This window comes from Solanum stenotomum, chromosome 7 (assembly GCF_019186545.1).
Source record: "Solanum stenotomum isolate F172 chromosome 7, ASM1918654v1, whole genome shotgun sequence".
NCBI lineage: Eukaryota > Viridiplantae > Streptophyta > Magnoliopsida > Solanales > Solanaceae > Solanum > Solanum stenotomum.
Window position 1 is genome coordinate 51,112,848 of NC_064288.1, and position 25,904 is coordinate 51,138,751.

General features: G+C 32.5%; 3 protein-coding genes across 5 annotated transcripts; 2 read left to right on the forward strand and 1 right to left on the reverse strand.

Moving 5' to 3' along the window:
* Nucleotides 1-1,942: 1,942 nt before the first annotated feature.
* LOC125870000 (probable amidase At4g34880) lies at nucleotides 1,943-4,583 on the forward strand. The gene is made up of 4 exons (XM_049550375.1): nucleotides 1,943-2,403; nucleotides 2,997-3,224; nucleotides 3,618-3,813; nucleotides 4,092-4,583. The coding sequence occupies exons 1-4, from the start codon at nucleotides 1,943-1,945 to the stop codon at nucleotides 4,449-4,451; spliced, it is 1,245 nt and encodes a 414-aa protein (XP_049406332.1). The 3' UTR covers nucleotides 4,452-4,583.
* A 1,115-nt stretch (nucleotides 4,584-5,698) lies between these two features.
* LOC125871445 (inactive protein RESTRICTED TEV MOVEMENT 2) lies at nucleotides 5,699-7,109 on the reverse strand. The gene is made up of 2 exons (XM_049552028.1): nucleotides 6,963-7,109; nucleotides 5,699-6,549 (listed from the first exon to the last, which is right to left on the reverse strand). The coding sequence occupies exons 1-2, from the start codon at nucleotides 7,066-7,068 to the stop codon at nucleotides 5,900-5,902; spliced, it is 756 nt and encodes a 251-aa protein (XP_049407985.1). The 5' UTR covers nucleotides 7,069-7,109; the 3' UTR covers nucleotides 5,699-5,899.
* A 6,457-nt stretch (nucleotides 7,110-13,566) lies between these two features.
* On the forward strand, nucleotides 13,567-17,526 carry LOC125871446 (protein IN2-1 homolog B-like). 3 transcript variants are annotated; one of them, XM_049552029.1, is made up of 10 exons: nucleotides 13,567-13,645; nucleotides 14,381-14,455; nucleotides 14,579-14,639; nucleotides 15,571-15,657; nucleotides 16,003-16,101; nucleotides 16,193-16,295; nucleotides 16,387-16,463; nucleotides 16,633-16,740; nucleotides 17,088-17,171; nucleotides 17,276-17,526. In XM_049552029.1, the coding sequence occupies exons 1-10, from the start codon at nucleotides 13,635-13,637 to the stop codon at nucleotides 17,282-17,284; spliced, it is 714 nt and encodes a 237-aa protein (XP_049407986.1). In that variant the 5' UTR covers nucleotides 13,567-13,634; the 3' UTR covers nucleotides 17,285-17,526. The 3 variants fall into 3 exon arrangements, with proteins under 3 accessions (XP_049407986.1, XP_049407989.1, XP_049407988.1); XM_049552032.1 differs by having other exon boundaries at nucleotides 17,279-17,526; XM_049552031.1 differs by having other exon boundaries at nucleotides 13,607-13,645; nucleotides 14,384-14,455.
* Nucleotides 17,527-25,904: the final 8,378 nt, after the last annotated feature.

The following is a 25,904-nucleotide window of genomic DNA, read 5'->3' on the forward strand; positions in this document are numbered from 1 at the left end:
TGTATGATTTGTAATACTTTTACGTCATTTTCAAATAATAGAGGTCATTTCTTCTTTCTCAATTTATGTAGTACTAAAAAAATTTTGAGATTCAATCATTTTTTTTCGTCTTTGAAATATTTATAGCTGAAATTTATAGTACTTTCTAAGAAATTTTCAAATAATATATTTTATTTCATTTGTCCCAATTTATGTGTCACCGGTAAAATTTGAAGAGTCAATCAGATCTTTTATATATTTTTATATCTTTTAAATATTTAAGTAATTAATTATCGTGATTCATAATATTTTATACAATTATTTAGTATAGTAAAATAAATTTAAAAGAAACAAACAAAACGAATTCATCATAGGAAATTACCAAAGCATCCTTCAATACATCAATAATGGGTCCGACTTTTTATTTTTAAGAAGTTGCACATTCGAAGGATATTTTTGTCCAAAGTGGAAATATTGTGTAAAAAATGTGTATTTATTGTGATTTTGAATGTTTTGTGGGGTAATAGGACGCACGCAAAGTTAAGGTGTCTTTTTGAAAATCTAGGACAACTTCAAGTATCACTTAATGTTTTTTCTCAAAATCTAATTTATTTTCGTAAACTATGTGTCAGATCAAAATCAGATTAACAAATTCAAAAGGAATGAGTAATAAATAGCTCATACAATGACATATTTATTATTTAAAAGAAGTCCTCCTTTTGGTTGAAAGCTAACAAGATAGTTACAATGTAACTAAATACTATAAAAAATCTTTGCATTGTGGCTTCTTTTTTTTTATATATATATATATATATACATAAATGGGCCCAAATGAGGTAGGTAATTAATGGTGTTAAATTGTCCAATAATATATAAATGGGCCCAAATGAGGTAGGTAAATGGTGTTAAATTGTCCAATAATATAAATTTTAAAGGTATAACCATAAAAGAAAAATGTACAACACTATCTAAGCACATATCATCCAACACTTGTCATGTGCTAAGTAGTAGATATTCCCACTTATTATATATAGTAATATATTCTTGAATTGTTTGTCACGTGCAACACATTCTTGTCCTAAAAGAGGATTATAGAATAAAGTTTGATAGTGATTAGTGGACCCTCAAAGGCATTTGGGAAAGTTGTGGTTGTTGATTATTATCCATCTTTTTATGATTTTTGTAGCTCCTCAAAAAAGATATTTAATTACTTTACTTATAAAAATATTTATCTAAATTAACCTTTTTTTCTTTTAAACGTCTCATTTAATTAACACTCCACCAATTGAAGCACTAAGGGTAAACTTGGAAGAAGAAAAAAGAGTAAATGACTTCTTATATTTTAAAATATTGAAAATTCGGAAAAATTTAGTTTGTCCAAACGATTAATATTTGGGTTTGGAAGGAGTAATGCTTGCATGAGGGTGTAATGTAAACAGTCTACCCTCACACAAGTATTATCGACTAATTCCACGCAGCTCGAATATATAACCTATAGGTCCCACATAGTGCCGGGCCAAAATTTTCACTAAAGGGAGTTAAAATATGAAGACTTAAGCACACAAAGAAGGAAAAGGGGTTCAATATCTACTATATATATACATCAAAATTAATTTTAACCATAGTGTAAACTTCCGTCGAAAACAGTTTCGGACGGACCCCTTGGCTGTACCTGGCTCCACCCTATCACACGGAGACAACATTACCGTTGCTCCAAGATCCACAATCAGCTATACACACACACTAAGCAAACATCTTCAATCACTTTAACAAACAAAAAAATGTCTGTTCTTGCTATTGTCTTCATTTCTCTGATATTATCCAACTTTAGTAACAAAACTGAGGCAAAAACATTCTCATTTAAAGAAACAACTATTGATGAAATTCATATAGCTTTCAAGCAAAGCGAACTTACCTCAAGACAACTTGTTGAGTTCTCTCGCTTTCATGCGGGGTAGTATAGATGGTGGCATTGATACCTACTCTCTTACAAATAGTTTTTAGCTCTATTGTAGTAGTTTCTTGTTCGTCGGTTGCTGTTATCATCTGTGTCTCCTATGCTTCTGTTATTGCACTAGTTCGTTGTTATTATTGTTCTTTCTATTTGCTATGTACTGTTTTCCATAGCGCTATATTTTGTTGTTGTTATGCTTTCATTTCTGTATTCTCTTTTCAAACTGTTTTGAGATGCTTTTTACTCATGTTCTTACATCCTTATGTAGCAAGTGCTGATCCATCAGGATCAAGCACTGGTTCTGCAACATCAATAGCAGCAAACATGGCAGCAGTAGCATTGGGGACGGAAACTGCAGGCTCCATTCTATTTCCATCAAGTGCTAATTCTGTTGTTGGAATCAAACCAACTGTAGGACTCACTAGCAGGGCAGGTGTAATCCCAATTTCACATAGACAAGACACTGTAGGGTATGTAAAAATTAAATCTTTTTGAATGTACTTCTCCCTAGTAGTACTCTTGTACCAATTTATGTGACATAGTTTGACTCTACATGTACTATCAACTATAGATTGGTTGGAATTGAAACTATTTAGATTGAAAGTCATAGTGCTAATACCTAAAAGCGGTAAACCAGATACCTAGTATGTGCCAAGTAACAAGGAAGAAGTGTAACGAACGAGAGTCATTGAAATTAACATATTGGTAGATCACTCGGCCAACATAACCATGAACGGCTACAATATTAGTAAGTTTTTTCCTCTTGACAGAATATGTAACCTTCATTAGAAGATTCGTCTTTTGTGTTGGCTTTTGAAACGTGTAGTCTTAAACATGTTATAACATTTTTGTGGCTATAGAAACTTCTTATTAAGGGTCAAATGAGAAATTTAAAGTAAAATTCCAAATATAGAATTGTGTCATTCTTCTTGGAACGGACTAATAGAACATAGGCCACATAAACTAGAATGGATGGAATACATTAGAGATGCAAATATTCAAAGAACAAGGTGACAAACATCAACATAGAAAATGTTCACACAATTTATTTGGCATAGAACAGGCCAATCTGCAGGACAGTAACTGATGCTGTTGAGGTTCTTGATGTCATTGTTGGCTTTGATCGAGATGATTTTGCAGCAACTAAAAAGGCTTCCACTTACATTCCACATGGTGGATACTGGCAATTTCTTAAGGCTGATGGGCTCAGAGATAAAAGACTAGGAATTTCAAAGGACTTGTTTGGTTCCAATGATATCAAAACTTACCAACAGCATTTTAACACCTTAAGGTAACCTTTTCGGTTTTTAACCTGCATTTCTGTATGTCATAATACACAGATAGTCACTCAAAATTGGTCTCAACTGACAAGAACACTCAAATTTTGAGAGTGCACATCTAGACACCTCAACTCGTCCCCAGTGTGTCTCGTGGACACCCGACGCTGACATGGCACATAAATATTTGAGGTGTCTAGATGATCACTTTATAAGTTGGGAGTGTTCAACTGACACAATGGATTGACGAGTTCATGTGTCTAGATGTGCATCCTCTAAGTTAGAAGTATCTAGTTACCAATTGATGCCAAGTTGTGTCTACTGATGTATTATGCCTTTCTATAGTTTAGTTTTACTTGATTTCCTAATAGAGACAAACTTCTGTTCTGGGACAAAACAATTTGAAGGCAAAAAGGAGCAGTCTTAGTAGACAACCTGGTAATACCTTACACCGACTTGGTCTACAATGCCATTGTTGTTGCTCAATACATAGCACTTTCTGCTGAATTCAAGATGGACCTAAATGCATATCTTAAACATTTAGTCCACACTCAAGTTCGATCCTTGGCAGATGTTATAGCCTTCAACAAGATTTCAGCTCTGGTAAGTATCAGTTGATCAATTAACGGTTGAGATGTTATACGAATCGTTGTAACCATTCTGTCATATTTGGGCCAAAGTCACTCCAATGCAGTACGTTATTCAAGGAACTAAAAGCTTTTCACTGGGTAATTGAAATTAGTTGAACTATGTATGTCACTAGAAGTAGAATCGATATTTATCTATTTTCATTCTTTTTAGGGATCTTTATACGAATAGCTGGTCAGATTCACTGTTTACTGTCCTTGTCATCTTTTGTTTCTTTTTATATATCATTGTAGGAAAAACTCAAAAAATATGGTCAAGACATAATGTTGGAAGCTGAGAAGACAAATGGAATAGGGAAACTGGAAAGGGAGGCATTGAGGAACATAACAAAAGCATGCAAATACGGGTTCAAGAAGATGATGAAAGAAAATAAGTTAGACGCGTTGATGTCACCTGGTGCTGACATTGCTGATCTTCTCGCGATAGGAGGTTATCCAGGGATCAATGTACCAGCTGGTTATGATAAAACTGGAGCTCCGTTTGGAATTTCATTTGGAGGACTGAAGGGTTCTGAGCCAACACTCATTGAAATTGCATATGGTTTTGAACAAGCAACACATATCAGGAAGCCCCCTCCTTCACATCCTCAATAGGAATTACATATTTGATTCAATCTAGAATGTCCCACATCCAAAATGATGTGTTATTATTAAGTATATTAATGTTCCAAAGCAAAATGTTGACAGACAAAAATTGTCATATAATACTGTCAATGAGCTTTTATATAGCCTCTCTAGTTAATATCAAGCAAGATTCATACCTTTGAAATTATTATGTTATCTATCTTTCTCTTAATCCATCAGAAACCATAGTAGTTCGATTGAAATGTGATTCGTCTATTGTGCTCACTGTCCTCAACTGCAACACATCTTCCTGATGTTCATGTAGTTAGTAACTCCTCACCATTTCTTACATTACTGAATGTTTTTACTGAGGAGTTTCTTGTTTAGCCTCCCTCTATCATGGTGTGATAGTTAGTCGAAAAACATAGATATACTCTTCATTGATCTTATTTTCCCTTGAGATAATGGTCAAAAACACACCTAACTTATAACTTTTTCACGAGTTTCACACCTCAACTATCAGTTGTTCCATTTTCCTACTCCAACTATCACCATCTATGTATTAAAACGCACCTCAACTATCAGTTGTTCCCTTTTTCTACCTGAACGATGGTGATAGTTCAGATAAGAATAGGGAACTGATAGTTGGGATCAGAGGCGTATCCAGGATTTCGGCTAGATGGATGCACGATTACGAAAAAATATATTTTAAATATAAATTTGATCAATTTGACTTTTAGTTCGTATATGAACCATTAAATTTTAAAAATTATACGTTCAAAATGTATAATACTACTAGTTTTAAATTTTAATATACACATTTGATTTAATTATATAAAAAATTTACAATGTTAAATTTTTTAGGAATTTTCAATGTAACACACTTGAAAATTTTGAAAGATTAAAGGAAAAAAACAAAAGCAAAATTAGCTGAAACGTCAAAAGTGTAACCGATAACCACTTGGAAATGTGTTACTCACAGAGACAAGATAGATATAAGATTTAAATTTATATCCTCACTTAGAGAGGTGCACCCAATCATCATCGCATTATTATATGATATACTTAGAACATGGGTTCACACATCTATATTTAAATATTTTTTTAAAAATATAACACTACTATACATGATCTAGAGAGGGGAGCATGGGTTCACGTGAACCCACGGCACCCCCTCTAGATATGCCTCTGGTTGGGATATGAAACTCGTGAAAAATCGATTAGTTCATGTGTGTTTTTGATCATTAACTCTTCTTGTTAATAATAAGCACACATCAGACATATATCAGAAAACCATAGTATAAATCATGTCATACTGTATTTTTATTCGATACAAATTTTTGAAACGAATGTTTGATGTATACAATTCAGCAATGCAATGAGAAGAAGGAGCAATCAGAGTTTCATGTAGTCAGTGAGTTTTCTTCATATACACTCACATGAGCTGGGAGAAATGCAAATATCCCAACTTCAGCTATTTAATTGTTGGATTTCATCTTATTGCTGATATATAGGCCAATTCCAAGAACCAAAAGAGCAATCAGAGTCATGTTCATCAATTTCCTTGGCATCTTCAGCTTCTCAGCTAGAACAGCTGCAGTTCCAGTATATGCATCTTTATCAAGTTTACATGCATAACTCGGTTTATTTCCATCTTCCACAGTGCTATTTGCACCAGTATTCTCAGCAGGTGTTTCATTTGCAAGATCTTTAGTTTCTTTTGTGTTTGGTTCTTCCATTTCAGGCTTTTCAGCATTAGTTGCCTGATGTTTAGGCAATTTTTCTGTTGTTGCTGGTGTTGGTGCCGGTGTTTGTGTTTTTTCGTCTTTTGTTTGTTCTTCATCTTTCTTCTGAGACGTTGGTTGTGGCTCGTCTTTGGGCTGTTGAGCATCAAATGTTGGCAGTTCTTGATCTTTTTTCTCTGATGAAGTAGTTATCAGTTTTGGTTGTTTGACATAAAGAATGCCATTTTCAAACTTTGCACTGATTTTCGTCTTGTCGCAATTTTGTGAAACAGGGAAATCCTTTTGGAATCTAAGCCATTTGCTCTCAGCAACTGGCCTTTGTCCACTGATCTTCACAACTCCTGTTCTGGTCAGTTGAACCCTCACTTGTTCCTTTCTGAAACCTGCACAATTTCAACATCACAATAAATGTAAAAAAAGACCATAATATAAGCTACATTCACAATAACTATGTTGCTTCGACTCTTCAAAAATCTGTCAGCAAAATTTTTGGATGGTCCGAGCAACAAATGTGACATTTACATCCTATTATGTCATCTGATATTTTTGTGGGATTCCCACGAAAATAATGACATTGTGCTAAGGACATAAAGTTTGTATTACTTGTACTCTTCAAAAATCAAAATATTGTCAGGTGTGTGTCGGATTACAGGATTTTTTTACGATCCCACATGCAACAACGATTTTGGAATTTGGAGAGTTTGTGCAACATAGCTTATGACAACATGAAACTATAAGGAAATAAGGAGACGACAACTCACTCCATTGATCGAAAAAAATAGTAAAAGAAGATCACCTGTGAGATCAAGGAGAAGAGTATCAGAGTCTTGTTCTTGCACCAACTCTGTAGTTGGCACAAAATCTTCATAAACTTGATTTGGTGCTGCTCCCTTTGAATCCATTTTTTTTGCTAATATAAGAAATTTGTAATTTTTTGTGTTGTTGGTATAGAAAATATTGAATCAATTGTGTTACATATATATTTATACAAAATTTGTTAAACTTTTTTTGAGATGCTTAAGGCTGTTTTCTTTCAATTTAGATATTCCTTAACTTATTTTCATGCCTTTCTTTTGTCTATAGATTTCTTGCTTTTGGTTAGCTTGGAGTTTTCTTCTTGAATAGGTAACCAAATATTTGAGAAATTAATTTAAAAAAGACTTGAAATTAATCATGTGTCATAATTATTTGATTTTTTTTTGAAAAATTGCATTTTTAGTTCCTTAGTTATTAGTAAATTCTTGTTTGGTCCTAGTAGTATTTAGGTAAACACATTTAACCTTCAGTTAATTGAAAGTGTGTTTTTGATCCTTTTATGTAGGATGTATGTTATATTTAGAATAATTATATTACTGTTAAGTATGGAGTGGCTTAACATAATACGTAGGCGATTAATTGGTGAAAGTAACTAAAAGAAGATTTGAAATTAACGTACATGTCAAAAATATTTAATAAGTAAAATTATGTATATATATATATATATATATATATATATTTATTTTTTTTTTAGTTGATTTTACTTATGATTCTTTGATTATTAGCAATTTCTTATTTAGGTCCTTGTAACATTTTGGTAGTCTAATATTCATTTAAAACTAACATGTGTGTGCTTTAGACTATTTTTGAATTATATTACCTTCTATACACTAAAATTAAATATGTCTAACCAAAAATCATAATTCATAAGAATCACAATTAGAATTTATCAATATTTGAGGGATTAGAAATGATAATTTCCTATTTTCTTAAAATAATATGCATTTGTAGTTTTAAGGAATTCTTTGTCATGTAATTGAATATTTGTGTTATGATTAATGATATTAAGTTATCAAATCTAACGATTACGTATGGTTAGATTAGCTTCAATTTTCTTAATTATGTTTTTTTTTACCCCTCATTGAGAATAATCCAATACATGAAATATATTATGTGCTGAAAGTCATATAATATAAATAAATGTGTTTAGTCATGTATTACAATAACTTAAAATCGAAAGTGCTATTATTCCTTAAATTTAATTTTGAACATTTTAATTTTCTATTTATTTATTTTAGAGAAAGCTTAAGTTAGGGACAATCTTTGTCTACGTAGAGAAGTTGGTATTCTTTCTTCAAGAAATTGTAGGAATATATTCTTTGGTATGTGAAGTTTTAGAATAATTTTCAATGTGGACTTTCATTATTTTTCTAATTCTTTTTTTATAAGTATATTTTATTCTTTTTTTCCCCATAAAATAATATAAAATCTTGTAAAGTTGATCCCCTTGGTTCTAAATTAGCCAGCTAATGAGGTTTAAATAATTAAATTAATGAAAAAGAATAGTTGCTTAATGATTTCCCACTTTGGCACATAATTTGATCGAGTCGGTGATTTACTTTTTAATGGTAGTTTAGATTTATGTATTTTATTTTATATTCGATGTTTGATATGATTGATTAATTTTGACTCACGTCGAGAAGTATGACTCAATATTTTTACTTTTTAGTAGTAGTTTGAACTTTTTCTAATGTTACGCATTTGTTATCATACTTATTTTGATGTTTGATTAATGTGGATTCACGTTGAGAAGTCCATATTTATTTTGGTCCTGATTAATTTTGATTGGCAACGAGAAGTCCTATTTGAAGTATTTACTTTTTAGTGATAATTGTAACTTTTTATTTGGTTTCATATTCGGTGCTTAATATCCCATTTGAAACCTCAAATATGATTTTTTTTTTTTGCCTAAACCTATTTCCAATTGGCTATTAAAAAAAATTTCTTTCTTTAGTTGCGTATGAATTGAAGTTATAGTCACTAATAATGTAACAAATATTTATATCGACAAATTACTTGAATATGTACCTTTTAATAAATAATTACTAATTGGGAAAATGCATAAGTACCCCTCAGTCTTTACCCGAAATCCCAGAGACACACCTAACATTATGTATTAAAAGTGAATTATGTATGCAATATATATGCATTATAATCGTTTTAAAATATATTATACTCGTTTGGTAAGAAATTGACACATTGTATTATAAGTGTATTAAAATGTGTGATAAATGTAATATTCATCGATAAAACTTGTATTATATGTGTTTTATAAATTATTTCTCTGTAATATGTATTAAAACTGTATTTAAATGTGTTAAAAGTGATCAACTGAAAATTAAAATGTTATTGTTATAAATAGTAGTAAATATTGTCTTAATATAGTATATTTATGTAAGTTTCCCTATTTATATCATTGTTGTAAATAGAGCTGTTAAAATGGGCTTTGCCCATGAGGTCGACCCAACCCAATCCGTTATTGGGGTAGCGTTGTAATAGAATTTTTTTAAGTTCATTTAAAACTAGGGATTATAAGTCCGACCCATATAAGCCCTTGTCCCTTGAGACTTGATCGGGGTTGGGTCGGGGTTGGCCCATGGGCCAAAATTATTTATTTAAGGGTAACTTACAGAAATCTCACTAGTGTATGAGCTAATTACTTAGATACATGCTATGTTATAATATTACGAATCTTATCAGATTTTGGTGCGTCCAGATACATGTATCTTGGGATACATAGACTCAAAATTATGTGTAATTTGTTCTAGATACACTCTATTCAAGTGGATTCACTAGGATACATAGTCAAATTCCGCGCCCTCACCTCCCTCCCATCTCGCTAGTCACTCTCTTATCTCACTCGCGTATTTGGGATGCATCACACTATATACATGTATTTCACGTATCTTGTATCCTAGATACATGCTAATCACACACTTTTTGCTAGTGTTATTGAAACAACACCATTGTTTGTCATATTTCATTTGAAAATCTTCTCATTTTCTTAATGTTATAGAATTTTAAGTTTGAAAAGAAAAAAAAAAGGGTTAGCTCGTCCCAGCCCGCGGTCCTTCTAGAGTTGGATTGAGTTGAGCATTTTCAGGTCCTTCCAAATAAAGGGCCAACCTGCCCTAGCCCATCAAATTTCTTGGTCCGCGAGATTTCGACCAGGTGAGGCTGAACTGACCATTTTTGACAATTCTAGTTATAAATTAACATGTTATGTCAAGTTATTTACCATTTTTTTGAAAAAATATACTCTAATTAAAATATGTTGTTTTTCTCAAATAATGACCCAATTAACAACCCGCCCTATCCCATCAAATTTTTTGGTCTGTGAGGCTTGTGCCAGGTGAGGCTGAACTGGTCATTTTTGACAACTCTAATTATAAATTAACACGTTATATCAAGTTATTTACCATTTATTTGAAAAATATACTCTAATTAAAATATGTTGTTTTCTCAAATAATGACCCAATTAACACTTATTATCAGAGTTGGATCATTCAGAAGGTCATTTAATTAATAAAAATTACGAAAAGAAAAATACTTTCTTTGTTTTATAACAGAAAAATCATTATATTTTTGTTATTTCACACAAAATCATATATATATTTTTTTAACGTTAAAGTCACCTTATTTTTACCATTTACATATAAAATCACTCACTACATTCACGTAATAGTTTCTATCACTTAGATGATTGATACGACAATATTTTATAATTAAAATCACGTATTTCACGTAAATAAGATAAATTATACCACTTGTTATAAATTAGTTGTATTTATAACATATAATAGATCGTAATCTTATAGGAAATCATTATGATAAGATTTATTTTTAATGAAACATAAAATAAATTTCAAATACTACATAGATTTTCAAGTTCATTATTACTACTTACTGGAGTTTTAAGAAAATATATTCGTCTAATTAATTCATATTTATGTTACGTAAGAAATAAATAATTCAATAATTTTTAAATTCGAATGGAAATCTTCAATTAAGAGTGTAAATTCACCCATCATATTATATTCATTGGTGATATTTATGTAGTGACATTCAAGAAAATAATACGAAGTGACATTTTATTTTTTCATATCAAACTATATTCTTAATATTCTTTTAAACTTTGAAGATATGCCATTATAAGAGAAAATGATATCATTCATGCAAAAGAAAATAATAATACCTAATGTCGACCTCTTTATAAACATTGGATGATCTTATTTTACTTATTTGAAAATCAACTCCACCCTCTAATTTTATTTCGATCCTTATATTTATTGTTGGAGAAATAATAAAGTTATCTTCATCTAATCTATAAATCACAAGTATATATAAGTCGTGAAATTAATCACTAATTGTTACGTTAGGATATGTAGCTACACTACCATCTACATCCCTTTAGAAGTGTGTTTATTACTAAAAATTCATAAACACGAGATGCATCGTGCACCTGACTACCCCATCTTTTCTTCCTCTACTATCATCCCACAAAATCCTAGTGAAATCTGAGGCAAAATTGATTTGAATTTCAGTTTTTAATTTCATGGCAGTGGTTACTAATTTGGCTTCATTGTTTGAGAAGTTGAAGTTGGAAGATCCCTATGTGCCACCCACACAATGAGGCGTTGCTTCTTCTTTGGATACTAATTGATTTTCCCATGTTCAATATTCAACTTCGATGAACGAGCCTCGGTCCAATGTAGATATTTATACGGATGCCACCCAACAAGTTATTGGGCCGAGAAGAAGCAACAAATTTGGAAGGCCTTTGCAAAGGTTGATTTGGGACTCAGGCCCAATTAATATACAACTAATTAACTAAAAGGACGGCAAATGAGAAAGAACGTTTATACATATTCTGAAGATCCTCTCATCTTCTTTCTGGAGTCTAAACTTCTATCTCCATTCTTATCTTTATCCTTAGTTACTCTTAATTTCAATATTTCCATTGTAATTCAGTAGTTTGAGATTTGTAATAACTATTCTAAAGTTATAATCATGTTCTTGTTCATTATAATATAGTGATCAATTCAGGTTTGTTATATTGGTGCTTTCATTGATTTCATCTACTATGGTGCATGGACCTACCTCCATCCCCCCAAATGGGTAGTTTCAGTGGTGACAATCCTCTAGTTTGAGTGATTTAGACTGAGAAGTATTTCATCTTCTATGACATATTATCGGAGCATAAATTGTCCTGGCTTCATTCTATTTGGATGGCGAGGCTTTGGAATGGTATCGTTGGCTCTTCCGAAACAACCAACTTGCCAATTGGGACGATTTCGTAGATAAATTATTTATTAATCTTCCAAATCGGAAAGCTCCTGACAATCGTTTAGCCTTTCTTCGGCAGTTTACCACAGTGGATGATTATCAAGCACGGGCTGTAGCTATTCTGTCATGAAGCACTATCGCTAATTCGGCCCACTAAGTGTTTGGTGGCCATGTAAAATTGACACCAATTTTCATTTAGACATCTTAACTAGACTTTGTTTATTTTAGATATCTGCATGTCATGTCCTTCTGTTTTATTTTGACCGTTTTTGTTGTATTGTCAAGTAAATGTTATACACTTGTTAATGACGCATCAGACTTATTTAACCTATTTTTTCCCCCATTTTTCAACCCCTACCTCTTCCAGTATTTTTTGACTCATATTTGTTCTTCAGTTGCAATAGCTAAATAGGAAGAAGATGAGTTTGTTCAAAAGTAAAATATTAACATACTAACGTTGCAAGCTAAATCTGAACTCCTTTTTATTTTTTTTTAAAGAATTGAGAATAAAATTAAGTAAAAAAGAAGAAAAATATTTACAATTATAATTTTAGTCCATTCATACTGTCACTATTTATTTAGTATTTTAATTTGTCAATTTTTTATTTTTATTTTTGTACTTATTTGAATAAAAGGATCACATGACTTTTTTTAAATTTTGTTAAGGGTGAAATACTCCACCAGTGCACCACAATCCATGTTGATGATCACATGACATTTATTGATTACTGTATCATGTGGTTTGACCCTTATTTTTTCTTAATACTATATGATATGGTTACAAATGAGTTGGCATGATATAACTAGTCATTTAATCCACTTAGACATGGTTGGCTAACACACTCTTGAGGTCAACAGATGTGTGAAAAATGTGACAAAATGACAGAGTGAATGTCTAAAATGAATAAAATCTAATGATGTGTCTAAGTGAGAATTTGTGTTAATTTTAAATGGCTATCGATATTACTAAAAAATCCTACGAAAAATATGCTGAAATTTAATCAACTTTGAAACTGACTTAAAAAAAATCAATTAAATTTATCGTTTGATACAAATTATAAGAAATAGCTAACTCCGAAATAAATTTTAGGATAAATTTATCTCAGGTTTGATTACGATAAAATCACAAACAACTTATCTCAAATTCATAATATTATTTTACATTACACGATAAAAATAAGATAACGATCTTAAAATAGCTAAGCTCGAATAACTTATTTGCAACCAAACGAACCTAACTTAGTCACTGCTCTGCTCGCACACCACTGGTATTCCTTTCCATCTAATATAAAAGGCTCCTAAGATTCTCATTTTCATCAAATTAACACTTCCGGGTCGTCTTCAATTGCAGAGAAAATCAACATCAATGGCTGCTCCGTAAGTCTTAATTTGCTTCCTCTTGTTTTCAATTGATCATCAGATGTGTTTAATTTGTTCAAATAGTTAGTAATTAAGAGATTGAGTTAAGTTCTGAGGTACATTTCTTTTGAGAAATATTGCTCATTACAACAACATATTCGTTATAATTTCACAAAAAAAAAGTGAATGCAAGTAGAGAAACTATTTCCTATAGACGATAGCTCGAAAGAAAAGTATCTAAAGCAGGATTGTAAGACAAATAAAACAATAAAATAGCAAGATATGAGATAAGTGAAGCAATAGATAGTGGGTACCATATAAAATTGTTCATATATTGAGTGTCATATGAAATTGTCCATGTTTCAGATGTCCAGCTTTAGCTGTGAGTGATTTAGGAATGAATGGTCTTTTGGGGGTTTGAGTTAGGTTCAAAGTTCATTTCTTTACTGGATATTTGATGTTGAGTACCTTTTATATGAAAAGAAGAAGATGAAGTGTTACTAGGTACCTGTTGTTGTTGCTAGTGGTAGGTGGTAGGTATCCCATGAAACTAGTAGAGAGTGCACGAAAGGTCACCGAAGAAGAAGATGAAGGGGAGGTGGGGTTTAAGGTTGGGGGGTTGTGATACAACAAGACCATTGATTTGAAAGTTTGGATTAAGTAATGGTTGTATATGCATGTTTTATGTAAGTTGATTTGTTAAGTTTGCTTTTGATATGAATGTTGATGGGGGTTATTCTTTTATTTGTACAGAAGTGTACAGGAGGTTCTACCACCATCTCTGGATTCTACTTCCCAACCCCCATCTCTCTTTGATGGAACTACCAGGTTTAATCGCCTTTTTCTTTTAATTTCTCTCTTGTTTGTTTTAAGAAAAATGTGTTCTTTGTCATCGTTACGGTGTTATTTATCTGAGTGAAGATTGTGATCTGCCTATTGTGTTGTCTGAAGGTTGTATATCAGTTATCAATGCCCCTATGCTCAACGTGTGTGGATTACCAGGAATGTTAAGGTTCGCCTTTTACTGCTCCTTTCCATTCTACTTTATCTCGCTTTTCTCTTTGCAGTCTGTTAAAGATGAACAACTTTCTATATTTGGAGACTCTTCAACTTTGAACTTACCATTTTACTCGTAATTACATATCTTTATAGCTATAAAAATGTCATGTCATGTGTAAGATTGAAAGTTGAAAGATACTTTTGATTCGTTAAAAATCCTTTTTCTTTTTCAAATTTCATGTCTAGTCAAATACCGCCGCATAAAATGAAAAAAAGGGAGTCTTAATTTGGATGAGCATGGTCATATTAGATTTCAGTCTCTGTAAATTTAGTATACTGCTTCATTCTGTGATGCTGTCTAGCCTGGATATTGGAAATGGCTACCTGTGCATGAAGTGTTATATATAAGTAGCTAGTGCAGGGCCGTTGGGGTAAAATGGTGTATATGGTGGTATGCAGTTTGCACTTGTATTTCTTTGAAGAGGCTGTTTCCCTTCTCTAAACCGGTGACTTAAGTGACAGTAAAGAAACAACTCTACTTTTTGTGTCAAGTCACACTGAAAGTAGTTATGATTCCCCACTTTTGACTGCCACGATCCAAACATGATGGATTCAACCTTTTAAGGTTTTAAAAGCATTAAACTTATTATACTTTTAAAATCACGGGGTTCAGATTTTAATAGTCGTTAAAATTTAGGTGATTTTTCGTATACATATTCACATTCTATGTCCAAAATATTTGGTTAGGATGAACCCATTGTTCAAAAGTTCTATCCACCTCTGAAAGGAAGTGCTACTTAGAATTGTTGATTTTATTGATGCCTTTTGTAAACTTCAATTTGGAAGTAATTTCTATCCTACTTGAGATTATTCAGTCCTTGTGTTCTTATACCTGGCAATGGTCCTGCATACCGAGATGACTTTTCTAACATTTTGAATTGCAGGGCTTGCAAGACAAGATCAACTTAGTTCCAATTGATCTTCAGAACAGGCCTGATTGGTACAAGGAAAAAGTTTACCCCCCAAATAAGGTAATTTTCCACCAAACCAATATTCATTTTCGCTTGCCCAATTCACTTGTATTCACACGAAGTGAAAATCTTGAACTAAGATTTTGACAGTGGCATTTGGCCTCGTTGTAAATTGTACGAGAATTCCTGAAGAAAATGTCCATGAATTTTTGAGAAAAGGATTTCTCTTCCTCTTCGAATTCAATGGTTATTGACTGAGCCAGTGCATAAATGCTATAGTCTTATCTATCATCCAATTGGCACATACGCTTTTATTTAAGGACTTTGAAGCAAGTGAATGTATAAAATCTTCAGAGAGAATCTCATTTTACGATTTCAGTTATTCATATTTTTTACTCCTCTTAGGTGCCATCCCTGGAGCACAACAACAAAGTGATAGGAGAGAGTTTGGATCTGGTTAAATATATTGATAGCAACTTTGAAGGACCATCACTTTTGCCAGTTGTAAGCTGCAAAAGTTCATTATTGTCCTGTCTGTTTAGGAAAATCTTAAGTTGTAAATTGATAAAAAGAAAATATTGGCAAATTGATGCAGGATCCTGAAAAGCAGAAATTTGCTGAAGAATTGATAGCTTATAGTGATACATTCGTCCCAGAAATATATAGATCGTTCATGAGAGATGCACAGACACTGGCTGGTGAGATTTGAGCTTTGTTTCTTTAAAACTCGTTGTGCATTCTTTGTTAAATGTCTCTCATGTAAATTAATGGTATTAACACTTGTATCAGGTGCACAATTCGATTACCTAGAAAAAGCTCTCGGCAAATTTGACGATGGACCTTTCTTCCTCGGTCAATTCAGTCAGGTCATTACTTTCTTTCTTTTTGTTTTCCTTTGTGATGATGTGTCGTGTGAGATGGTAGCTTTGCCAAAAACATACTCGACAACCAGTACAGAGTAGTGTGGATGTACTTTTTTCCTAGATTTCGAACTTCATAGAGATTCTGTGCTGACATGAAACTCTGTTGTGCTAGGTTGACATAGCATATGTTCCATTTATCGAAAGGTTTCAAATTTTCATGCCAGCGGGGTTTAACTATGACATTACATCCGGGAGGCCTAAACTAGCCAAATGGATTGAGGTATTACTAATATTAGATATGTATTGTTAAGTATGATTAACATTTTAATATTATATACAAAGTATTATTACTCTTAATACTTATTTTACTTATATGAGAAGTTGTATCTAAGAATGTTCATCTCAATAGAAAAGGGTCCTTGCACTTGAAAAGCTTAGAGACTAAGGCCGGGAATTATTAAGATCGCCTTTGTTTCTTTGTGGAATCAACTGCTGATATTTATGTTAGGGTAGACTACCTACATTACACCCCTTCAGTGTGCAACATATTCCAATCCTGCAGCGTGAACGTGGATGCTTCCTGCATCAGATTGTTCTTTTTTTAATTGTGCTTTAATCATCTCGCAGGAAATGGACAAGCTTGACGGATACAAGCAAACAAAGGTCTTGGAACCGGAGAAACTTGTTGAATACTACAAGAACCTCTTTCTGGTACTCGTTTGCAAACGATAGATATATTTCTTTTTCCATTTTTTGGTTTGAGAATTGTATATAGCTACTGACATTTCACTACATTTTTCTATTTTTTTATACAGAAGGCTTGAAACTTCAAAAATGCATTGATCAATCACTGGTGAAAGTTACATGGGATAGTTCTTTGGTATCAAATATGTTGTGGAATTCTATAATGTTATGCATCAGTAATCAATTGTCTCTATGTTTTTCTTCATCTGTAGTGTTTGGTATTTGTATTTTCCTGTTAGAGAGACTTGTATTATCATTAGATGTAACTTTCATGTATCTGTTATTTCACGGATGGTCATTCAACTTTTATTTTTCGATTTTACCTTCGTGTTATTTTTTGGTATTAAAGATGTCCTTGCATGAGGCCAAACCTCTAATACTTGACTACGAAAGGGTGAAATGGAGATATGCCATCGAAAAATTGTCTTTTTCTACAACAAATTTTTTTATTGAAATCGACAAATTTGAAATTTTGTATTCAAAGAAAAATGTATTTTGTTATACTTGTTATGTTTCGCTTTTCAAGAAATAATAAAATTTTAGATATTATATAAAAGTTTTATTAATAGCTTTGATCCACTATTTTTTAATCTAAGCTCATATTAATACAAGTACTTTTGATTCACTGTTTTTCATTAATTTAATTCATTTTGAATTGCTTAAATTTGATCTAGCTCGCTCATTTGATACGTAAACGTTATGTGAAATGACCAATTTTAGGATATGCTATGAGTTTTTAGTCATCGTATGAAACGTAACATGGAAATTATTTTAATGCGAAATAAAATTCGAACAAAAATACATCTACTTAAAACACATAGTAACTTATAAATGTTTGAACCTTATGCATAATTTCATGGTTTTTAAATTATACATATTTTAACCCATGAATCACAAGTGCGGTTTGTAACTTCACAAAATTATTGAAATTCATGAATTGTTCCTTAATTTTCACTTGTCAAAGCTTCGAATTCCAACATTGTTTATCAAAGTTATTTCGTATTTTACTAAGAAAATGATTAAAAATATACTTGAAGTTTTATCAGGTATTTGTGTTTCCTATCTCGTAATTTTGTGAATTGTTACCCAAAATTATTGCATATATATGAAAGTAGATTTATTTTTTGTCCTTCAAGTAATGATCACGAGCATTTTTAGTTTTTTTAAATTTGCTAAATAGAATAATTTAATTTAACTAACATAATAAACTTTAAAAAATTCAAATAATTACCAAAAAACCCTACAAAAAATATGCAAATATTGATCAACTTTCAGACTGACTGAAAAATTGATCGAGTTTATTTTTTGGTAAGTTTAGTATGAATTATAAGAAATAATTAATTTTTAGACAAATTTTAGGATGAATTTATCTTATATTTAGTTGGGATAAAAATTAAAATTATGAAATACTTCCTCTATCTAACAATAGTTGTCCACTATTGATTTGACACACACCTTAAGAAACAATAAATAATATGGGTAATATTACTATAGTGCCCTTTAAATATATTAAATTTGAAAAATGCATTAGATATTGAATACTATTTAATAGCAAGGGAAAAATAGACATAAGAGGTAAATTATCTCTTGATTTTTTCAAACTGAACAAGTATTGTTGGATATCTATTTTTAGTATAGTGGACAAGTAAAGATGGACGGAGGGAGTAATTTACTCCGAAATTACATAGTTATTGCAATATTCCACCCGTCCATTTTTAATTATCATGTTGTGCTTTTCGAAAGTCAATTTGACTAATTTTTAAAGTTAATTTAGATTACATTAATTCGAAATTTTAAACAAAAAAGATTAGATATTCAAAACTATACGAAAATTACTATAAATTGTAATTTTTTGCATATCAATATAATTAAAAAATACATCGTAAAATGTTAGTCAAAAGTTCTTATAGTTTGACTCTAAAAAAAGGAAATCATAGCAATTAAAAGTGGACGGAGGGAATGTAATGTCACACCCCGAGCCTACACCCTGGAGATGATCGACACTCGAGAACCATTGTTGATCCCCAAGCGAACCCTTGGCTTGACTGACTACTTAGCGGAAGACTAACTCAAGCAAATTTAAGTTTTAAAACAAAATTTAAATTCAAAAGTCTCAAAAATTCTCAAAACTCAAACTATCTCAAAATAGTATACTCAAATATGTCTGAAAATACTCTGAAAATAATGATAGTTTGTCAAAATAGTTCAAAGGAAAAATTGACAGAAACTCAACACTAACTATCTATGAAGCCTCTATAGTTCAACATGGATGTCGGGACAAGACCTACGACACTCCAAAACTACAAAACTGAATGACAAGAGTGGAGTCCTCCGGAATGCAAGGAAGGCTCACCAAAGTTAGCAAGAAGTGCAAAGTGATCTCAACGGAGTGCCTATTGATGATCCTGAACACCTATATCTACATCATAGAAAGATGCAGGCCAGTCGAATGACATCAGTACATTGAATGTACAAGTATGTAATATAGTTGAGGAAAATAAATAACTGAACTGAAGAAGCTCAAGCAAGATACTCAACTGAATGTAAAGAAACAAACGAAATTATTTAAACTTTAAAAATACTTACTCATCTCTGAACTCAATATATTAAGTGGTAGTAAAAATACACTTTAATTCCATTTGGGAGATTCTCTAACCGACAACCATCACTATCAGTTACGTGATGATACAACGTCTCACCCATGTTGCTAGAACTATCCTATACCATGCCGAGGTATAGAACCTCTCAACTAAGTGGATCCACTAAGTAATAAAAATTCATCTAAAAAGTATGATCCTTTACCATTGTTGGCAGACATGGTTTATGAGGATTTTGAGTTGTCTGAACTCATCCCCATATCGGTGCTCAATACTACTCTCAATAATATGCTCAAATGTATAAAACATAATCTTTCTCTGTTTTGAGTAATTACTCAAAATAACCTCTTAAAAGAGGTATCTGCTCTGAAATATCTCTGAACTTATTAGCTCATTTAGAAATCAAAGTTTCTCTTTTCTCAATGTAAAAACTGATACCTTTGGAAATATTTAGTTTTATTATACTCTTACCCAATTCATATTTGAAAACTCTTTCTCAAAACTATATCTAAAATCATAGTGTGATATGATCATTGATGACTCGAGAAGTCATACTACATAAACGTTGATGACATATCTAGATACCGTACTGCTTAAACATTGATGACATACTCGACTGTCATACTAATCATGAATCATATTTTTTTTCTCAATGTACAAAGTGATACATTTCGAAATACTTAGTTCCCTTATACTCTTACTAAAATCATATTTTAAAACACCTTCTCGAAACTCATCTTTGCTTTCTCAGAAAACCAGTTTAAGATAAAAATGTATTCTTTAAAAGATTCTAAAAAGTTATAACTCAAAATAGGGTTCATGCTGAAATATAGACATGAACAAATCAACCCAGGGATCTCAATAACAATATGTAAAACTCAATACTCAGAAATCAAAAACTTAGAACCCAATGATACTACTCATCTCAAGATCACTCAAAATCTAGGATAAAACACTAAATTACTCTTTTACTGAGTTTAGATAGATGTAAGGCATGAGGACGAACTCAACCCATCACTGTAATAACCTTACATACCTGGAAGAACAAAGTTCTTGAAGAAGAACTTGATTGGAAGACTTGAAACCCTAATTTTTGTCTTCCTTGCGTTTTTCTTGAAGATGGAGAGTGGAGAAGAAATTTTGAATCGAAAACCTCAGGATTCTTGAAGAGAATCTTGAACTTGGAGCCTTTAGATCTCGAGAAAAATGGAGAAATCCTTTTCTAGAATTCTTGATCTTTGGAAGAATGAGAATTGGGGATTTTGAGATATGTTGTACGTATAATGATGTTATTAGGTTATAAGATGAACTTAGAAAAGTTGATTTAGGGTAAAAGGACAAGAATACCCTTCTAGGAACGTAAGAAAACCATAAAAATAAAAGAAAAAAGACACTTTAATGAATCTCATTGGCCAAATCGGCGATCTGGAGGTCTCCTTACCAAAAATACTCAGCGGATCATCCATTGGAACCTTAGATCGCCCAAATGGCCAGAAGCTNCTCTTTTACTGAATTTAGATAGATGTAGGGCATGAGGAAAAACTCAACCCATCACTATAATAACCTTACATACCTGGAAGAACAAAGTTCTTGAAGAAGTTTGAAGAAGAACTTGATTGGAAGACTTGAAACCCTAATTTTTGTCTTCCTTGCGATTTTCTTGAAGATGGAGAGTGGAGAAGAAATCTTGAATCGAAAACCTTAGGATTCTTGAAGAGAATCTTGAACTTGGAGTCTTTAGATCTCGAGAAAAATGGAGAAATCCTTTTTTGGAATTCTTGATCTTTGGAAGAATGAGAATTGGGGATTTTGAGAGTTGTTGTACGTATAATGATGTTATTAGGTTATAAGATGAACTTAGAAAAGTTGATTTAGGGTAAAAGATCAAGAATACCCTTCTAGGAACGTAAGAAAACCATAAAAATAAAAGAAAACGACACTTTAATGAATCTCATCGGCCAAATCGGCGATCTGGAGGTCTTCTTACCAAAAATACTCAGCGGATCATCCTTTGGAACTTTAGATCGCCCAAATGGCCAGAAGTTTAAGATTTTTGGGACAATTCGGTGAGCTAATTCAGCGATTCGCCAAACCACTTGGTGGATCATCGATAGAGAAGGTGAGTTCACCCAATTTACCAGCCCTAGTATATTCTAGTACAACAAACATAACTTCTTACTACAAACTCAGAATAAGGCAAACTCAGTGGCGTTGGAAAGAAGACTCACATAACTTTAATTTGATAGATCATAAACTACCTAATTCATTATATGCTGAGAGATATAAGTATTTGAAATTGACCTTTATATGAACTCATGCGACAACTTAGCCAATAAGAATGCTTTGAACTTGACTTGGTGTTTGAGGTCCCTTATGACCGTAGATCACTTTAGATACTCTTGATACACTTGGTAAAAGACTTTATAACACATGAGCAAGTAGGAAATCACCCGGTTCAAGCTCATATACTCACGACGAATAATTCAGATATTAAGAGAAGAGTTGCGAGGCGCTACAAAATGATTCGTATCTTGACTTAGAAATTTATGGGGTGTTGCATGTAACAAACTACTAGGTTGTTTTGAGCATTAGAACTATTTTGAATCTTTCCGTAAAATTTAAATTGAAAATTTTAAACTATTCGTTTACCTACTGTTATTAATTTATGAATAATTTTAAATGATTATTTTAGTTGGTGGGTAATTAGGGGTAGGGTCATATTATAACATTATTATAATAGTTGGATTGTAAGAGAATAAAAAGGAAGAAGAGAACGTTTAATTGGTGTCATATTGTGGGTTTAAATGGTAATGATATATATATATAATGTTACTAAAGAGTTACGACACAATGATTAGTCATCAATAGTCTTAACTGTCTAAGGATGAGTAATACGAGGTAATTATGTGATAATGATGAGTGGAATCGTAAATAGATTAGGTTCTGCAAATTATTTTCCGTAACTAGTTGGTTTCGATCATCATCATCATTATTATTATTTTGTTATCACATTATGATTCAAGTTTGATAAATTGAGATAAGTAATTAAATATTAGGTGTATTGTATAATATGAATACCATTAGATTTATGATATTTAGAGGGATTAAAACTTAATCCTTGGCTTGAATTTGAGAAATATGAAAACTGTCACATTAATAGGTATAAAGATTAGAAACTTGATTATAGATATGAGTGAGATTTTTGGGTCTAGACCAGACATATAGTGATATGAGATGTCTACATACTCGTTTACTTATGAATATTACATATTTGATAGATTGAGAATGTTTTGAAGCTTACGAAAAGGAAGGAAAAAATCTTGAGGATTCGTGACATGTGTTTGACATTCGAGGTATGCTAAAACTTCAAGACTTTGTTCAGGGATGTTTTTTTTAAATTAGAGATTTAAAATAGAATAGAAAATGGATAAGGGCGAAAGATGGGTCTCGTACCAATGATGTGACGGGCATTGGTTCGAGTACCAGGGTTATAAAGGGAAAGTTTATTACCATAAAATGATGGATTGTAATTTGAAAATGTCAAAACATATGGACATTTGCTGATGTATTATTGACTTGGTTTCTTTTGTGTGATTGTGCTTCTTCATTGAACCCATATATTTGTGATAGTTGAGGTGATTATATGTCATACCGACATCTGATTGATTGAGATGCATCATCATCCATTGTTATTGATATTATATTGTGTACATGCATTGACATGAGATTGAGTATGAGTAAATGTCTAACACATGAAGATTGTCCGTGTTGAGATTGATTTTGTGATTATAAGTTGGGCATGTGGAGATTGCCCATGTTGGAAATTATTGATTTTATGATAGTGCGTTGAGATCATCTGCACAAACACATGGAGATCGTCTGTGTCGGTATATGGACTTCGCGAGTCCCCCCATAGGTCACGAATTCCGATGTATTTCCGAGAGAGTACTTGACATTTGAGACATATCATTTCATAGTGCCACATTGTATTGCATTTCCTTACATCCTTCAATCTTGTTGGTTATGTACTTTATTGATGTTTGGACATTTCGTGACATTTGGTTATTCCTATTTGATGAAAACTTGGTTGATAAGTATAATGTAGACCTGTAAAATTAAAAGATTATTTTCTTATATACTTCTATCACTACTTCTCCATTTTCAGTTTATGACATACTGGGTACATGTGATTTCGTACTCATACTACACTTGCTGCACTCTTTTGTGGTGCAGATTGGATTTCAAATTCAAGCTCATTTTGTGGAGCTTTTAGAGTTGAGCTTTAGTTATCTTGGAGTTGTGGTGAGCTGCTTGACTGTTCCGTGGCTCACACCTCCCTCTATGTCTTTAGTTATTATTTTATTTTAGTATCTAGACAGGATATTCCTTACGTTTAGGTTTGCCATTTAATTCTAGACTTGCATCGTAGTATAGAAGCTCTTGTACTTATTTTAAAAGATTTAGTATTTTAAATATTTGCTTGCTACTTACCTTTCCACGTTTAAGTTGAATTGATTAACTATTTGATTGGCTTACCTATCAGTTGGGAACATAGGTGTCATCACAATTTGTGTTTTTGGATCGTGACAATTTGGTATCAGAGCCCTAGGTTCATCGATCTCATAAGTATAATAGCTGAGTCTAGTAGATCGGTGTGGAGATGTCTGATACTTATCTTCGAAAGACTATAGGTTTTTAGGAAACTTCTATTCTTCCTTTTCTAATCGTGATTTGATTTGAGGTCANGTCTGTGTCGGTATATGGACTTCGCGAGTCCCCCATAGGTCACGAATTTTCGATGTATTTCTGAGAGAGTACTTGACATTTGAGACATATCATTTCATAGTGCCACAATGTATTGCATCTCCTTACATCCTTCATTCTTGTTGGTTATGTACTTTATTGATGTTTGGACATTTTTGATTATTCCTATTTGATGAAAACTTGGTTGATAAGTATAATGTGGACTTGTAAAATTAAAAGATTATTTTCTTATATACTTCTATCACTACTTCTCCATTTTCAGTTTATGACATACCGGGTACACTAGGAGTGATAAGATTAGGAATGAAGTTATCCGGGAGAAGGTGGGAGTGGCCTCTGTGGTGGACAAGCTGAGGGAAGCGAGACTGAGATGGTTTGGACATGTGAAGAGACGGTGCGAAGACGCCCCAGTGAGGAGGTGTGAGGGGCTGGTTGTAGAGGGTACGCGGAGGGGTAGAGGTAGGCCTAAGAAGTATTGGGGAGAGGTGATTAGACAGGACTTGGCTCAGCTTCACATTACCGAAGACATGACTCTAGATAGGAAGGAGTGGAGGTCGCGTATTAAGGTTGAAGGGTAGTAGGGTTAGAGTGTTATCCTTTCTTGCGAGGGTCTGAGTTGTTAGCGTGTGTAGTAGTCTTAGCCTTGCACTTGCAGTTCTTGTCTGTGATACCTATAGCCTTATGTTGTTTATCGCGTTTCATTTCTCTCATTGTGCTATTGAGGCTACTGTCTCCTCTGTTGATTATTCACTATCTTTCTTATTGGATGGTATGTTTTGTACACTGTTTTCCTCCCCTTTAACTTGGATTTGTTGTACTTGAGCTGAGAGTCTTTCGGAAACAGCATCTCTACCTCCACGAGGTAGTGACAAGGTCTGCGTACACTCTACCCTCCCCAGACCCCACCTAGTGGGATTTCACTGGGTATGTTGTTGTTGTTGTTTGACATACCGGGTACATGTGATTTCGTACTCATACTACATTTGCTGCACTCTTTTGTGGTGCAGATTGGATTTCAAATTCAAGCGCATTTTGTGGAGCTTTTAGAGTTGAGCTTGAGTTATCTTGGAGTTGTGGTGAGCTGCTTGACTGTTCCGTGGCTCACACCTCCCTCTATGTCTTTAGTTATTATTTTATTTTAGTATCTAGACAGGATATTCCTTACGTTTAGGTTTGCCATTTAATTCTAGACTTGCATCGTAGTATAGAAGCTCTTGTACTTATTTTAAAAGATTTAGTATTTTAAATATTTGCTTGCTACTTACCTTTCCACGTTTAAGTTGAATTGATTAACTATTTGATTGGCTTACCTATCAGTTGGGAACATAGGTGTCATCAC

Excerpts from the sequence above, each read along its gene's own strand:
- LOC125870000 (XM_049550375.1), top strand. The coding sequence starts at position 1,943 with ATGGTGGCATTGATACCTACTCTCTTACAAATAGTTTTTAGCTCTATT. Across the intron at positions 2,404-2,996 it reads CATAGACAAGACACTGTAGG|GCCAATCTGCAGGACAGTAA; the intron begins GTATGTAAAAAT and ends GGCATAGAACAG. Across the intron at positions 3,225-3,617 it reads CAGCATTTTAACACCTTAAG|GCAAAAAGGAGCAGTCTTAG; the intron begins GTAACCTTTTCG and ends AACAATTTGAAG.
- LOC125871445 (XM_049552028.1), bottom strand. The coding sequence starts at position 7,068 with ATGGATTCAAAGGGAGCAGCACCAAATCAAGTTTATGAAGATTTTGTG. Across the intron at positions 6,550-6,962 it reads TCTTCTCCTTGATCTCACAG|GTTTCAGAAAGGAACAAGTG; the intron begins GTGATCTTCTTT and ends GAAATTGTGCAG.
- LOC125871446 (XM_049552029.1), top strand. Across the intron at positions 14,640-15,570 it reads GGATTACCAGGAATGTTAAG|GGCTTGCAAGACAAGATCAA; the intron begins GTTCGCCTTTTA and ends TTTGAATTGCAG. Across the intron at positions 15,658-16,002 it reads AAGTTTACCCCCCAAATAAG|GTGCCATCCCTGGAGCACAA; the intron begins GTAATTTTCCAC and ends TACTCCTCTTAG.